Source organism: Balaenoptera musculus, chromosome 18 (assembly GCF_009873245.2).
Source record: "Balaenoptera musculus isolate JJ_BM4_2016_0621 chromosome 18, mBalMus1.pri.v3, whole genome shotgun sequence".
Lineage (NCBI taxonomy): Eukaryota > Metazoa > Chordata > Mammalia > Artiodactyla > Balaenopteridae > Balaenoptera > Balaenoptera musculus.
Window position 1 is genome coordinate 69,035,670 of NC_045802.1, and position 16,615 is coordinate 69,052,284.

General features: G+C 35.9%; 1 protein-coding gene across 2 annotated transcripts in view; it reads left to right on the forward strand.

Annotated features, from left to right (window-relative positions):
* Positions 1-16,615, forward strand: part of PCCA (propionyl-CoA carboxylase subunit alpha) — a 373,229-nt gene that overhangs the window by 99,774 nt on the left and 256,840 nt on the right. For both annotated transcript variants that reach the window (XM_036831147.1, XM_036831149.1), the window contains exon 8: positions 7,421-7,457. In XM_036831147.1, coding sequence (XP_036687042.1) covers positions 7,421-7,457 — 37 coding nt within the window. The remainder of the gene's footprint in view (positions 1-7,420; positions 7,458-16,615) is intronic.

Genomic DNA, 16,615 nt, shown 5'->3' on the forward strand with positions numbered 1-16,615 from the left:
TTTTGGAACATAGCCTATTATATTTTTTTCCCTCATTTTCTTGGCTAATACAGAACATTTGTTTACTCATTGTTACTTCTGGTTGCAAAATCTGCAGGTGTCTTTATCAAAAGACCGATATTAATTTCTGGAGCGGGAGCATCTAATTTTATCTGTAAGGCCATTAGTTTATTCTGCACCTAGTAATGCAGAACACTAGGTGTTTGAGAGTTTGCTTCCCTGTTTTTCCCTAAGGTGCGCCTCTCAGATGAATCATTCATACCAAAAGCTTATGAAAGAGTCTATTATAATTCTAAATTATCCTTGGTGAAATTATGCCATCTAGAAAGATAAGAACATGAGTTTGAGTTACAGATTTAATACATTTGAGGAGTAGTCTGACTTACAGCACAGGCAGCCTGAGACAAACCTGTTTACGAAAGTCTTGTAGTGGCTTACCAAGTAATGGTTGGCCATCTCTAACTGCAGACCTGACAATGTGCAGTGCCTTGGTGGTTTAGGATTTGGAGGGGAGATCTCTTCCAGACCCAGACTCCCATGGACAAAAAAATGAGTCAAGACAGGGGAAAGTTTTCAAGGTTTTGATATGGGTTTAAAGGCAAATTTTGTCCTATTTGGATACCCTTGAAACCTTCTGAAGTCACTGGCTCCTGGAGGGCACATGAACATGAACTTATAGGTCCTATGCTTGTCTTCTTCCATATGAACTTTGTCTTATGGACTCAGAACAAAAAATGTTGAGGATTTTTTGGAGCTCTCCCCAGTGTGAGATTTTTCTCGCCATTGTGGTTGGGGAGACCCCTGAGCGTGGGGGGTTCAGTGGGCATCAGAGGAGCACTGCAGTTTTTGAAGCTAGGATCTTGAACTGTGGCTTTTAGTAGGTCTTGAACTGATTCCAGTGGAACCTCCAAGATTGCCTCAAAGTGATGGTATCCTTTACTGTAGTAGGTAGTAAACTTGGTTTTGCTTGATCAACAGGTTTTTTTGGTTGTCTTTTCAGGGAGGCTGCATTTGACAATCTGCATTTGAATTTCCAACCTCGGTTAATTTGGAAAATAGGGAAAAGTAGAAAGTCGAAGAAAATAAACCCACTGTCTTGTCAGTGTTGTCTCCTTGTATGCCTTAGGTGATTTTGAAGATCCTGTTACACTCTCAAATGATGATAGATTCTCGTTACCTGTGTTAACTTAAGTATGGTATACAGTTTCTAACACCTCTTGTCTGAATTAATTTGTTAAACCACAACTGAACCTGTAGGATATAGTTTTCAGATAAGCATTTAAAAATAATTTTAAGGAATGCCCCTTTGTTTTTCAGACAGATGTTAATACTAGTTTTATTTCTAGTTTGCTTTAAATTATTTCTGATATAAGAGACTGTACATATTTTCTTTTCTTTTAAATTTGGTTATTTTAGAAACCTTGTATAGTAATTCCACATTCATTTGGAACTACACTACTTTTCACATTTTGTAGTTTAGTTTTGTTAGGTAAAAGATTGCTTTTGATGGTATCTATGCAGATAGAGGTTTGCTGATGCAGATAAATAGTGTAAATTTTTGGAATACCTTGTGGTTTTAGCAACTGCATTAAGCAGTACTTTTGCATTGGAAGACTATATGTGCTAATTATAGATAATTCCATCTTTTAAAAATCCATACTTTTTTTTTTTTTTTTTTTTTTCCCATTGATCTGTGGTATTTTTAAAGCAATTCTTTTTCTTGGAAACTATAGTCTACTTTTTTTCCTCCAAGTACTTGAGTAAATTAATGTGGTTTCAGTTTGTTATATTTCTCCTTAAAACATTTGTTCCTTTTCCATTTGATTATTTTGAATGTTATTTGGACGTTATATGGAGATGGTTTCCCACATTCCTTTAAAACGTTGTGTGTAGTACTTAAGGAGTCTTCTGGAACGGTTTCCTTTTGTCTTGTTCTTGAGTCACCCTTTTCATTAGAGAGAAACTAATGTTGTTTTAAAGTGTCATTTAAAGTAGTCAAGTATTCAAGTAGTCATCTGGTATGAAGTATTTGCCTTTCATTTTCTTCAGTATCTTATTAACTTGATCTCAGGAACTTGAGAGCAGAATGAATGAAGAGTGTTCATCTGAAGCTGTTGGAAGACAGGGTTGGAATCCCAGCCCACTTGTTTAGCGAAAAATAACAAGCCGCAGACCCTGATTTCAAAGAGCTTCAAGTGCCCTTAGGGAGACCTACAGATAGACAGGCAATTTAATACATTTTAATAATGTGAAGCTCAGAGTGTATTGGCCCATGTAGGAGGGGCACCTAACCTAGTTTAAGGGCGTCATGGCAGAACTTCCAGTGGAAGGATATTTAAGTGATAACCTGAAGTCTGAGTAGTAGTGAGTTAGCTAAAAAGTGAGGGGAATTGATGGAGACGCAGCATTATGGTCAGTGAAAATATCTTGTAAAAGCTTGGAGCTGGGAGACCATGGGAGCTTTAGCAAACTGCAGGTATGCAAGTGTGAGGGGCTGTAGTTAGACAGGGCTGGAGAGAGAATTAGGATCCAGATATGTATGACTTTGAATGCTATGCATCTGGACGTGGAGGTTATTTTTGTGGCTTTGGGAGCCTCTGAATGGTTTCATGCAGAAGAGTTAACATGATAAAACTTGTGGAATTAGAAAACTTATTTTGATTGTGATGTGGAAAATGGATTGGAGCAGTGCAAAACTTGAGGTTGGTAGACAAATTAGAATGCTCTTCCTTTAACCCAGACAATAAATGTTAGGGGCCTAAGATAAAGTATTAGGATGGAGCAAAGTAGATGTTGTGGGGAGACACTGGAAGTGGAATCTGTAAGATTTTGTGATCTGTTAGATGTCAGGTGTGAAGCAGAGGGAGGAATCAGCAATGGTTAAATTGCTGCATTTGGTTCTAATTACCTACCAGTGTACCAGAAATTTATTAGACGTCTCTGAGTTTCTCTTGTTCTGTAAGAGAGAATAGTAATATTTACATCTCAGAGCAGAGTGTGGTAGTATATTTGAATGAGGTTTATAAATTATGCAGTGTAGGTTTAAAGCAGTAATTGTTTTTATCACCTGATTAGCCAGATTTTAAACACTGCACTTTTGCTTTAGCAGAAAGAGCCAGATAATAACAACAAAAAACTAGTGTGAAGGGAATCATTTAAAAAACCAAAAAATCGGAAAGCTGTGTCCTAGTAATTAAAAAGTACAATATTAGACATCAGTATCCTTTTTCCCTGCTAAACCGAGAATAACTTTCCTGATGATGCTTCAAAGGCTTTAATAAGGCTTTATATTTTTGAAAAAGGGTTCGGTTATGTTTACTATGCTGTTTTACAATAAGAGAAACGTGTACTAAATTTTAGGTTCAAAAATATCAATAAATTAAACAGAAAGACTCTTCTGTTTGACTTGGAATTATCTGGAAAATAGAATCAGCTGGAACCTATCTCCTGAACCCAGGATTGTTGAAAGTTTTGCTTTACTTTGTATATGAATGCAGAATAGTTTGAGGATGCTTTTTGTGTACAGATAGAGCTTTTACCCATAGTGTTTTTTTTTTTTTTTTTTTTTTTTAGGTGGGCCATTTTTAAAGTCTTTATTGAACTTGTTACAATATTGCTTCTGTTTTATGTTTTGTTTTTTTGGCCACGAGGCATGTGGGATCTTAGCTTCCGACCAGGGATTGAACCTGCACCCCCTGCACTGGAAGGCGAAGTCTTAACCCCTGGGCCGCCAGGGAAGTCCCATGCCCATAGTGTCTTGAAGCAATGATTTTTTTGTTTTCTTCAGAAACAGTCACTGATTTGTTCAGAACCAGCTGAGGAAAGTAAACTCCTAAGTAGCTTCCCATACTGATGAGTAGCAGGACTCTCATCCAGTGAGTGCAGAATTCGGGGTTGGTAAGTAGGCTGTGTGTAGCAAGTGAGAAGGGAGAGGTGTGGTCTGAATCGTGGGTGGTGGAGCCAGTATTGGACACTACCGTCACTGTAGAAATAAATTGGGTGTTTAACACCAGGGAGGACTATTTGAATTTGCCTGCCTTTGTTATAGATTTTACTTCCCTTCCCTGCCCAAGAAGAACCCTGCTTACCAGCTGTAAAGAGTACTCGGATCATCTGATCCAGTGAAGGGCACTGGAGGTACAAGTGCACATTTTTGCAGTATTGTAGTGCCAGTATTAGTTCTGTATCATACAGGTTCAGAGAATGAGTGATGACCACAGGATAGGACAACCAAGGGCAGGCAGGAAAGGAACAAACTTGATAGTTGGGGGTGCGGGCTGCCCATTTTATCACATATTGCCAACCTTAACTGAGTGCTTACTATTTGCCAGACTCTGTTCTAGTGTGTTTCAGCTGTTACTAATTTCATCTTCTTAATAACCCTGTGAGATATTATGTCCATCTTACAGATGAGGAAACCTAATTCCATAGAGGCATACTGGTAGGTAATGCGTTCACTGTCACTGAGCCAGCATTGGAGCCCATGCCTTTGGGCTCCAGTATCTGTGCTCTTAGCTGCTGGGCTTTGCTGCCTCACGGGTGGCTGCTACAGACCATTAACAGATAAACTGGGCCTGCAGAAAAAGCATCCAATTTTGTTAGCTCCTTTTTACACTGTTGTGATCTACTTACTTGGTTATAGCGACATCACCTACCTCTCCCGTCATACTCTCTGTAAAACAGAATTTTTTACTGTTTTATTCTTCGGTTGGATGATAGAGCTCATTTAATGTAAGCTGTGCTGAAATAGAGGAGTAAAAGAAATGGCTACTGGTTCTGTTGGCTTCTTTCCTCTTTCTCCATTTCTTGAACTGCTGTTTTAGAATTATATAGCTTAATACTTTCCTGCAACCCTTTCCTCGTCAGATGATTGTTGGTCTTTTTCTTGTTGGTTCAGTTTTTTTTTTACTACAAAAATTTTTTCTACCTATAGCCCTACAGGGAGGTTACACTGTGGGGATGTGTCAGTGCCATTGAATTTGGAGCTATTAGGCTGGCCAAAAAGTTCATTCGGGTTTTTCTTTAATGTCGTGAGGCACAACTCGAACGAACTTTTTGGCCAACCCCAATATATAGGACCTTTTTATCTCTTTAAAAGTAGTTTTGTATATGTGCTGAAAGAACATATTGGAGCTAGGTGTACTTAATAGTTTATTGTTGAAACTGATACTAGAGGTTTTTAATGTCTAGTACATAATATGTGCTCAATTAAATATTTTGGGATGAGTGAATGACAAGTGAAAAATTAATTTTAAAGACAGTTTGATTTTACTTGGAAGGCCATTTAGTAGAATTTGCTTTTCATAGTAAGAAAACTTAAGCATACTGATTAGTTAAAACACAAGATTGTTTTGTGGCAGTTTATAGAAGTGTTGGATTTGTAGCAGCTAAAGAATTTTTAGAAGTTTTGCTTTGTGTAAACATACATCTCTCTCTGTACACAATCCATCCATAATATGTATGTATAAATACGTATTAAAATATTACTAACGAACTAACATTGCCTGTTTGTTCTCTCAAGGTATTGAACCTTTTAGATGGCAGGGTTTTTTCTCTCTGAATATCTTTTGCAAATATACTATTACACGTCTGAAAGAAAAGACATGTTAAAAGTTTCCTTCTAGGCTTCTTATAATCCAGTCTCCATCAGCCAGCACTCTTCCTGTATTTTGTTCACGAGGCACTAATTGTCCGCATTTGGCAGGTTTAACACTTCCTGACAGAGAGGCTATTAAGGGGAAGTATTCTCCAATAACTGTCACTGGCTTGAACAAAGAACCTTCAAACTCAATGTGTGGAAACCACTAACATTATTAAATGACCCTTTTCATGGATTTTTATCCCTTTAAGCTAAAATTTGGAGAATGTAAGGTCAGTGAAAACAGCAAGGTGTAATAAAGCAGTAAACCTTGATTTTTTGCGGGGGTAGAATGGGAAGTATAGATTTATCTCTGACTTGAAAACAATTGTTATTTGGAAAATCTCATTAGCAGATGTGACTGCTTGGAGTTAAAAAAAAAAAAGACTTAAAACTGATGTTGCTTACAGGACTGCTTTGAACTTAACAAGCACCTATTTGTGGAGCAGACTGGCTAATGAAAGGAAATTAAATTTTTCTGACAACTTCCCCTGCCAACCTCCTTATTCAGGGGATGTTATTAGGTACTGAAGACTTTTAAGGAAGATTTTTTTTTTTTTATTAGACATGAATGAAGCCGTTATAAACATTCCCCACCCTCCCATTTTGGGGGAGGATTCTGACATGGTTACTCTACATTTTTAAAGTATTAGCTTAAAAGCTTAAAAAATACCAACCTTTACTTTGATATTTTAAAGTTATTTTCTAAAAATTCAGGCATTCTTACCAGCTACTGGTTTCAAAACATTATTGTCATTCCCTGTGATAGTTTACTTTATGTCACTGAATTATTTAAAAAGTTAAATTTACTAGGATTTACTTGGATTTAAAATCTTTTCAGCTTTTTCTTTACTGTTATCTGGGGGAAACGTATCAGGAGTGTCCTGTGTTGGACCTGTTAGGTGAGAATTAATGATCAATGAAATGGTTTAGATTCAAGGGAAGTTTTGGTCCATTCAGTGGCATTGGTTGATATTTAGCAGTAAGTAATCCTTACATTCATAAACTTTTACCTTGTGCTGTTTTATTTATTTTTATTTTTAAAATTTTTATTGAAGTATAGTTGATTTACAGTGTTACCTTGTACTGTTTTAGAATGCCTTTTCTTTCCTTGGCTTTTTGGAAGTTTTCCCCCCACTAGATGGTTCATTGAATTTCAGGTTTTAATTTATGTTAACAAGATGTAACTGGTAAAGATAAAATATGTACCCCCAAAATGGATGAAATAAAAAAGCAAAAAGAAAAAGTAATGGAGATTACTAAAGGAATTTTTTGAGGGGAACAATTGGCAATTCCTATAGATACTAGAAATTTACTTTTTTGTTTCTGGAAAAATCTGTTGATCTCCTCCCAAACAATAGAGAATCAACTCCCCCTGCTGACAGAATCAAGGAAAACATGACATATAAATATCAGAGACAGAAACAAGCTGGCTGTGGACAAGCTTTAATGATCTGATTTATGGTTCAGTATTGATTGTAAACATCTAGATTCTGCCGTTAAATTCCAGCAACTGCACCAAATCATTTGGCAATTCTGGTAGTGCTTCCTGCCAGCTCATTTCAAACTGCTTTGAGTTTCTTAATATAATAATGATGAGGTAGAATTTACATTCCACTTATGGTATTAATTTTACATTTCTCTGAATAAAAAGAGTTAGAAGGTTGTAAAATTGAACATTAAATGAATCGGAGGAGACAGTAGTGCAATATATGACTGCCCTAAAGACATTGTGCAATGGTTGATGGGATTAATGTTGGGTCTCATTTCCTGCTTTTACAGGATGCAGATGAAGCTGTCAGAATTGCAAGGGAAATTGGTAAGTTCTTAAATTAACTTTGGTAGGATTTCTATGTCTTTTAGCAAATATGGTTGAGTAAACATGTAATACGTAATTCCCGTGGAGCAAATAATAGTTTAATAGTTTCAGGTTTCTGATTACTTGTTCCTCTGGAAGAATTTATCAGCGGAATTACCATATTCTATTATTAAAGGGAACTTTAAAGAGTAATTTGACCTTAATTATAGTTCATTTGTAAGAGAAAATCACTGGCTAATTAAAAGAAGGAATTGTCTTAATAGTTCTTGAGATTGGATGTAATGTAAATTTATATATATGTAGTTGAATGCAACTTACTAAAGGACATACATGATTAACATGAAGATTTCGTATTTGACAAGGCTCTTCAAGTTTTTACCTTTTCCTAAGAATTTAAGTATCAACTTAAAAATCTTGCTAGGAAAGAGAAAATAGAATGTGAGAAATTAGAACAGAATATTCTAAATTGGAGTAAAAGGTAAACTGAAGGACGTTTTAATGACTGTTTTACTTGCCTGTTGTATGTATAATTATACTGGGGCAGTGCTTCCTGACTTTCTATTTTCAAAAATATTCCTGGCACTCTTGACAAGTATTGTATTTTCAGTACCTGTTAATTAAGAGAATGCATGGGCATACTGTTATCATAGATTAGTAATGCTATTAAATAACTTTACAGTTTTATTAATCAGTTCATATTTGTTTACATTTGACAAAAATTTGTAGGTAGATGAGAGAAATTAGACAATGCTTGGTAGTTAGGAATTCACAGCATCTTAGCATTCCTGCACTGATGGGGCCAAGCTTTTCAGCATCCCACATTAACATTTCTTTATTCCTGTTTTCTCTGATTATTTAGAATTATTTTATTCATTTGGAGAGCATTTACTTTGGCTGATTTGACTGATATAGGTCCTGGACTTAAGACCAGGCCCTAGAAAATCTTATTTTATCTGACTATAACATCTCTTCATTAATCATTTCTTCAGGCTTCAAAAAGCATCAAAAAGCATCTCAGTACTTCTCAGGAAGATTTGCTAGGTTCTGAATATAGGTTGGACTTCATGGAACTGATTTTTGGTTTATATCTTTAAGAAAATCAAAAGCTTCTCTCTGTGGTTTGAAATCACTGCATTCCTCATAGCCTAAGAGACTATAACATGTCTGTTGGCTTTTGAGGAGACTTTCCTAAAATAATTTTATTTTATTGTGTACTTGTAAATGTCAAAAGTCATCTTTCTCGTTCTAGTTTAGATATTATTATTATCTATATAACAGGACATAATAATACTATTATCACAATAGTATCTACATAAAAAGAACACAATATTTGGAGGAATTTAGAGAAATAAAAAGGGGTTAGGAGAAAGTCTTGAATTCCGTTGGTGTGTCACAATTTGAATTACGAATCTTCAACTCTTGAGAATTCCCTTTGTATAAATGGCAGGTTGCTTTGCTTGCTCTTTCATGTCTTGTCTTCCACTTTAAGGAAAAAAAAAAAATTGTGACCTTTAAAATAACCAGTGAATCATGGTGGGACTCTGACCAGTTCTCATCACTTGGCTCTTTCCTCCCTTACTATTTTAGTGCTGTACTTAACCACCCTCAACCCGCTTCAGTTTTTTACTTACTGAGTTTATCTAATTCAATTGAAGGCTCTTTTCTTTATATTTGGGCACATCCGTTATGGTCCTTCTTCTTTCCTATCTTTCCTCTAGTTCTTCCCCAGTTGCTCTTTCTCATTCGTGAAATGAATGATCGCAATCATGGCTATTAAGTATAAGAGCGCTAGTGTTTTGCTTATGCTGAAAGAAAGGGAAGCCATAAAATTTGAGGTGAAGTAAAACATAATAAAGAACCAGGGTCATCAGCCTTATAAAGCTTTTGAAATTTCCCTGAAAACCCCCTCTGAATCACTACTGAAACCTCCCATAAAACCTTTTCCCTCAAGTGCCAGCTTCTAAAATAAGTTAAATTACATATTATTAAAGTTTCTTGGTTTTCTGTATTGTTTGGTTGATTCATCACTTTTCTACTAATTTTATTGAGATATATCACATTTTAACTGCATTATGATTTTGATGACTTCTTGTGAGTTTGTCTAAGAGTTGAATTGAACATTGATTCCCTGGGAAAATGTTCCCATTTCTAAACAACTGAATTATAATCAACCTTTGAACCTATCCATTTGTAGGTTGCGGATGGTCCATTTGTCATGCCTATTCACAGATTTCTCTGTTTTACTTCTTTCTGTGTTACATGGTGAAAATGAAATTGATTGTCTTTTCTGTGGTTCCCTTCTCTCTCACATCTGTACTTCTTTCTGGAAACAGGGATCTGGGCTGCCAGAGGAGGAAACTACCGCGTTGAGCATTGATGAATTAGGTGCCTTTTGCATAATAGTAGCTCTTGTTTATGGAGCACTTTTTCCATGTAGCAGGCACTTTGTGAATGTTGTTTCTAATGCTAATTCTTGGGTTAATTATTTTCATTTACATTTAAGAAACTAAGGATTAGAAATGGTAAGTAATTTGCTCAAGGTCACAGAGCTACAGAGTGGTGGGCTACTTTAAATTTAGGGTCATTTAGCTCCAAAGAGCATGGATTTTTCAATATACTTTGGAAAACTAATGGTATTAGAGGTTGAGAGCTAAAATTTGAGTTACCACTTTGTGTAAAATAGTATAAGGCACTTAATCATGTTATATGTGGAATTTAAGAATCAGACAGCCCCTTATCATTGACAGGGTGAGAGACAGTTAAGACTTAATATGTTACTTCTATGTACTTGTTTTTTGGTCTTCCTTGTCTCCCTCATTCTCACTCCTGATTTTTTCCTTTTGACCTCTCTTAAGTTTAAAGATACAGGGCTATTGATCCCCAGTTTATCTTTAACTCCAGAGATAGGCAACAGCAATCAGTAAGCTTGATTTGCATTAAAGTTTGAGCTTTTTACTGGATCAAAGGTCCTTAATACAATCAAGACAAAATTGATTCTTAAAAGGAAAAGAATTTGTCAATCTAAACCCTGTTCTTTAACAACTTCCAGATTATTCTGATTGTTTTCTTTTCTTCTGCCTGTCTTCCTTACAGTCACAAATCATACCCAATTTAAGAAAAATTTTTTTGATCCTCAGATCCACCATACTCCAAACCTGCTTCTTCCACGGTTTCTACATCTCGGTAGATGTCACTCCATTCACTTAGTGGCTAAAGCTAAAACCCAAGATCTATCCTGGTGCCTTTTCCCCTGTCATCCTATTGTCAGTCTATCAATAGATACTGTCAAGTCTTCATTCAGAATATCTCCCATATTCACTACTCACTATCTTGACTACCAACACTCTCCTCCAAACTACCATTGTTCTTGCGGGGACTATGATAATAGTTTTCCTACTTCTTTTTTTAAACACTTCAAAGCCATTCTTCACATAGCAGTCAGTGTGATATTTTAAAACTCTAAATAATAAGGACACACCCCATCTCATCCCACCCAGTTGATCCCAGCCTTAAACCCGTTAATGACTTTCCATTGCACTTAGATAAAATTAAAATTCCTTACTGTGACTACAAGCCCCAAATGATTTGACACCTGCCTTTCTCTCCAATCTCATTTTATACTGCTCCCTTCCTTGCCTACCATACTTCAGTCACACTGGCTTTCTTTTTATTTATTTATTTATTTAATTTATTTTTGGCTGCGTTGGGTCTTCGTTGCTGCACGTGGGTTTTCTCTAGTTGTGGCGAGCGAGGGCTACTCTTTGTGGCTTCTCTTGTTGCGAAGCACGGGCTCTAGGTGCACGGGCTTCGGTAGTTGTGGCTCGCGGGCTCTAGAGCGCTAGCTCAGTAGTTGTGGTTTGTGGGCGCTAGAGCGCAGGCTCAGTAGCTGTGGTGCATGGGCTTAGTTGCTCCGCGCCATGTGGGATCTTCCCGGACCAGAGCTCGATGTGGGATCTTCCCGGACCAGAGCTCGAACCCGTGTCCCCTGCATTGGTAGGCGGATTCTTAACCACTGTGCCACCAGGGAAGTCCCTACACTGGCTTTCTTGATTACATCAAACTTCAGGGCCTTAGAATAAGACTTTTGGGGGTGGGGTGTGAAGCCTGGAATACTCTTGCTGATATCTTCACGTAGATGGCTCCTTGTAGCCTTTCATATCTTGGCTTAAATGTCATGTCTTCAAGAGCAGACACTCTAACATTACCACTCAGTAATTCTGTTTTATAACCATATTCCAAATTTCTGCAAAGTACTCATGCCTTTTGGATATTTTTCTTGTTTGTTAACTTTTTCCTCAATGTGTTACTTTGAAAATTTTCAATCATACAACATTTTAAAAGACTTTTACAGTGTATACCTATATACCCAACACCAACACTCCACTATTAATCTTTTGCTAGATTTGCTTTATCGCTTATCTATCCATTGGTTAATCCATTTTAATTTTGGTGCATTTCAAAGTACATTGCAAATATCAGTATGCATCCCACTAAATACTTCAACATAGATGTCTTTAACTTAATTCAGTATTTGTATACAATTTGGTTATCTTGAGGCAAAATTTATATACAGTAACATGAACAGGTCTAAAGTGTATATTTGCTGATTTTGATATATGCATACCCACCCTGTGTAACCCAAAACCCCACTAAGACGTTGGACATTACTGTCACCCCAGAAAGTTCCCTCATACTCCTTCCATGTCAGTATCACCCCCTCAGATTTAGAGACAACCTGTTCTAAATTTTTATACTAATTATTGGATTTTTAAAAATTGAGATAAAATTTAAATAGTATAAAATCTGGCCTTTCAAAGTGTACAGTTCAGTGTTTTTTAGTATATGCACAGGATTAATGAACCATCACCACAGGCTAATTCCAGAACACTTTCATTACCCCTAAAAGAAACTCTCTGTCCATTAACATTCACTCCTTATTTCCTGGCCCCTGACAATCACCAATTTACTTTCTGTTTCTATGGATTTACCTATTCTGGATATTTCATATAAATGGAATCATAAAACATGTGACCTTTTGTGTCTTTTATGTTTTCAAAGTTCATCCATGTTTTACCATATATCAGTACTTCATTCCTTTTATGACCAAATAATATTCCGTTGTGTGTTTATACCACATTTTGTTTATCCGTTCACCTGCGGATGGACATTGGGTTGTTTCCAGCTATTGACTATTGTAGATAGTGCTGCTGTGAATATGCATATACAGGTATATGTTTGCGTACCTGTTTTCAATTATTTTGGTATGTACCTAGTTGTGGAATTGCTGGTTTATATGGTAAATCTATGTTTAACTTTTTGAGGAACCTCCAAACTGTTTTCCACAGTGGCTGAATCATTTTACATTCCTACTAGCAATGTATGAGGTTTCCAGTTTCTTCACATCCTTGCCAATACTTGTTATTTTCTTTTTTATTTCTTATTTTAAAAAATATTATGTGCAAATGAAGCAACTGACAAAGGATTAATCTCCAAGATTTACAAGCAGCTCATGCAGCTCAACAACAAAAAAACAAACAACCCAATCCAAAAATGGGCAGAAGACCTCAATAGACATTTCTCCAAAGAAGATATACAGATTGCCAACAGACACATGAAAGAATGCTCAACATCATTAATCATTAGAGAAATGCAAATCAGAACTACAATGAGGTATCATCTCACACTGGTCAGAATGGCCATCATCAAAAAATCTAGAAACAATAAATGCTGGAGAGGGTGTGGAGAAAAGGGAACACTCTTGCACTGTTGGTGGGAATGTAAATTGATACAGCCACTATGGAGAACAGTATGGAGGTTCCTTAAAAAACTACAAATAGAACTACCATACGACCCAGCAATCCCACTACTGGGCATATACCCTGAGAAAACCATAATTCAAAAAGAGTCATGTACCAAAATGTTCGTTTCAGCTCTATTTACAGTAGCCAGGACATGGAAGCAACCTAAGTGTCCATCATCGGATGAATGGATAAAGAAGATGTGGCACATCTATACAGTGGAATATTACTCAGCCATAAAAGGAACAAAATTGAGTTATTTGTAGTGAGGTGGATGGACCTAGAGTCTGTCATACAGAGTGAAGTAAGTCAGAAAGAGAAAAACAAATACAGTATGCTAACACATATATATGGAATCTAAGGGAAAAAAAAAAAAGGCCATGAAGAACCTAGTGGCAAGATGGGAATAAAGACACAGACCTACTAGAGAATGGACTTGAGGATATGGGGAGGGGGAGGGGTGAGATGTGACAGGGTGAGAGAGTGTCATGGACATATATACACTACCAAATGTAAAATAGATAGCTAGAGGGAAGCAGCCGCATAGCACAGGGAGATCAGCTCGGTGCTTTGTGACCACCTAGAGGGGTGGGATGGGGAGGGTGGGAGGGAGGGAGATGGAAGAGGGAAGAGATATGGGAACATATGTATATGTATAACTGATTCACTTTGTTATAAAGCAGAAACTAACACACCATTGTAAAGCAATTATACTTCAATAAAGATGTTTAAAAAAAAAAAGTATTATGGCCATCCTAGTATGTGTGAAATGGTATCTCACTGTGCCAGACATTGGCAGAATAGATAAAAAAACATGATCCAACTATTTGCTGTCTATGAGAAACTCACTTTAGATCCAGAGACAGAAATACATTAAAAGCAAAAGGATGGAAAAAGATATCCCATGCAAATAGTAGTCAAAAGAGAGCTGGGGTGGCTATACTAATATCAGACAAAACAGACTTTAAGTCTAAAACTGTCATAAGAGACAAAGACATTATACATTGATTATTTTAAACATATTGACTATTATAAACATATATGCACCAAACAGCAGAGATGCAAAATATATGAGGTAAACATTGACAGAATTGAAAGGAGAAATAGATAGTTCTACAGTAATAGTTGGGGACTTCAGTAGTACAGTTTAAATAATGGGTAGGATATCTACAGAGAAGATCAATAAGCAAGTGTAGAGATCTTAACACTTTAAACAAATGAGACCTTATAGATTATATATATATAGAACACTCTACCCAACAATAGAATACATATTTTTCTCAAGTAATTCTCTATTAAAAGGAAGAGTGAAAGAGTGAATGATTGAGTTATGAAGGATATTTAAAGGAAAGGAGAAAATAGTATCAAACTAGAACAGTATGTCATAAAGTATGTTCCTTGTGCAACAGTATTCCTGGGACTTAGTTTGATGTGGAAGTATCCGCCTGCCCCTTTTATTGAATTATCTTGATGGGTTGCTCTTCTCTTAAAATAGTGTGGGGATCCCTCCATTAAGTAAATTCTGTCTTTGCAAATGTTTGCTTTATGTTCATCTGGTTACTATTTTATGGTAAAATTGACTGACCATGGGTTAGTTTCCTTTGTATTTCTTGTATTGAAGACAATGATCATCACATAGTATATATTGAGCAAATGGTTATTCAGTGAATGAATCAAAATAGAAATTTATATATAAGTATGGAAATGAAGTTAAGTAGTCACATTTTAAAGTTTTTTTTTTTTTTTCATAGTATTCATAGATCATGATTTGACAATAGTTTTCTCACTGTTTTTCCTTAATCTCCAGTTTTGTAATGGAGATGCCTGGGAAGAATAGGAATATTAAGTAAACCATGATAAACTCTCAGCAAATAGATAACTAAAAAAAAAATCTAGAGTTATTCAAGTAAATTTAGTATGTGGTTGTTAATGACTATAGCTCATCAATTCATATAGGCTGTCCTTGGATTCACTAGGCAGGACTAAAGGAAGTTTTTAGGAATCTAAGATTCAAATGTATGAGAGTTTTTTCCTGTACCTTATTGCCTTCACACTAACTGTTGACGGGACATCTTAACGTTCTTTGCAAGTTATGCTCTCACATATGCCTTGACCTCTGTCTCTGATAAGTGTATAGGAATTGCTTTGTCTTTTCTTCTCTGCCCTGGCTATTTTTTTCCTTGTCCTTTGCCTCTTCTTCTCATCTTCCTTTTGGCATGGTATAACGTTAAAAAAAGGTTGCTCTTTTTTTTTTTTTTTTTTATATAGAAGAACAAATTGTTCATGCTAAAGAGGGATAGAAATACTTAGCTAAGCCCTGCAATCTTTTATTTCCTTTATTTATTTCATGCTGCTTAGAAAACTTTTCACATGTAATATATGACTTTGTGGTTAAAGATATATTGAGGAAGCCTTTGAAAAGATATTACAATTTATACCTTTTTCATAATCTTAGGTAATGTTAATTCATTTTCCAATTTGGTCCTCAGTAGAAGACACATTTACTAACTATTTATTTATTTATGAGATTTATTAAGAAATGCCTAAGGTTGAAGAACATGGTGTTAAAGTATTCTTTGTAAAATTCATTAAAGAATGAGGTTTTTATTTTGCAGTTTTCCTATTATTGAAGTAATGCAGTCATTTGAGGTTAGAATGATAGTCCCTGGGAGTTGGGAACGTGTATTCCGTGTCCCTTCTTTCTTTCCCATTGTCAGTTGGGTACTTACATTTTCTTTTATTACGCCAGTGTACACATTTTGGGTTTAAGCATGATTTCACAAGTTCTCGCTCTGTATTTTACCATGTCATATTTGTTTCCACTGCCTCTCTCTCTTTGTTTTATTGTAGTTCATTCTTGCATGCCTTTTCTTTTTTCTATTACTCTATTGCAAAAGGCTCTGCATAGTGTTCGGACACTAATGTGAAGACATTAAGACTGGTTTTTGTTTGGAAACTTTCTGTCTGTGAACCCATTCTGCTCTAATCTATACACTGATGCGTGCTTGATTTCTGATCCCTGGATCAGAGATAGGGATCTAGTATTTTTTATTTGTCCGAGTAGAGGGAAATAGGTAGACCAGATCAGTTTTTCCCAAAAAAATGTAATTGCCTTTCTTTGCCATATTAAAACAAAGTACTGTTATGTATTGGTTTACTTTCTTATAACACAGCTTGATTATATCTTTATGTGTATAATATTAGTTCATTCTTATTTAAACTCAGTGTATTTATATAGTTATTTATGTATTTATGTGTGCATGGCTATCTTAGGAAAGACAAAATATCCTGTGCCCACTTCACCCTTTTTCATTTTCCAGTGGCAAAAACTCAGTGATAATAAATATCACCTACACATAC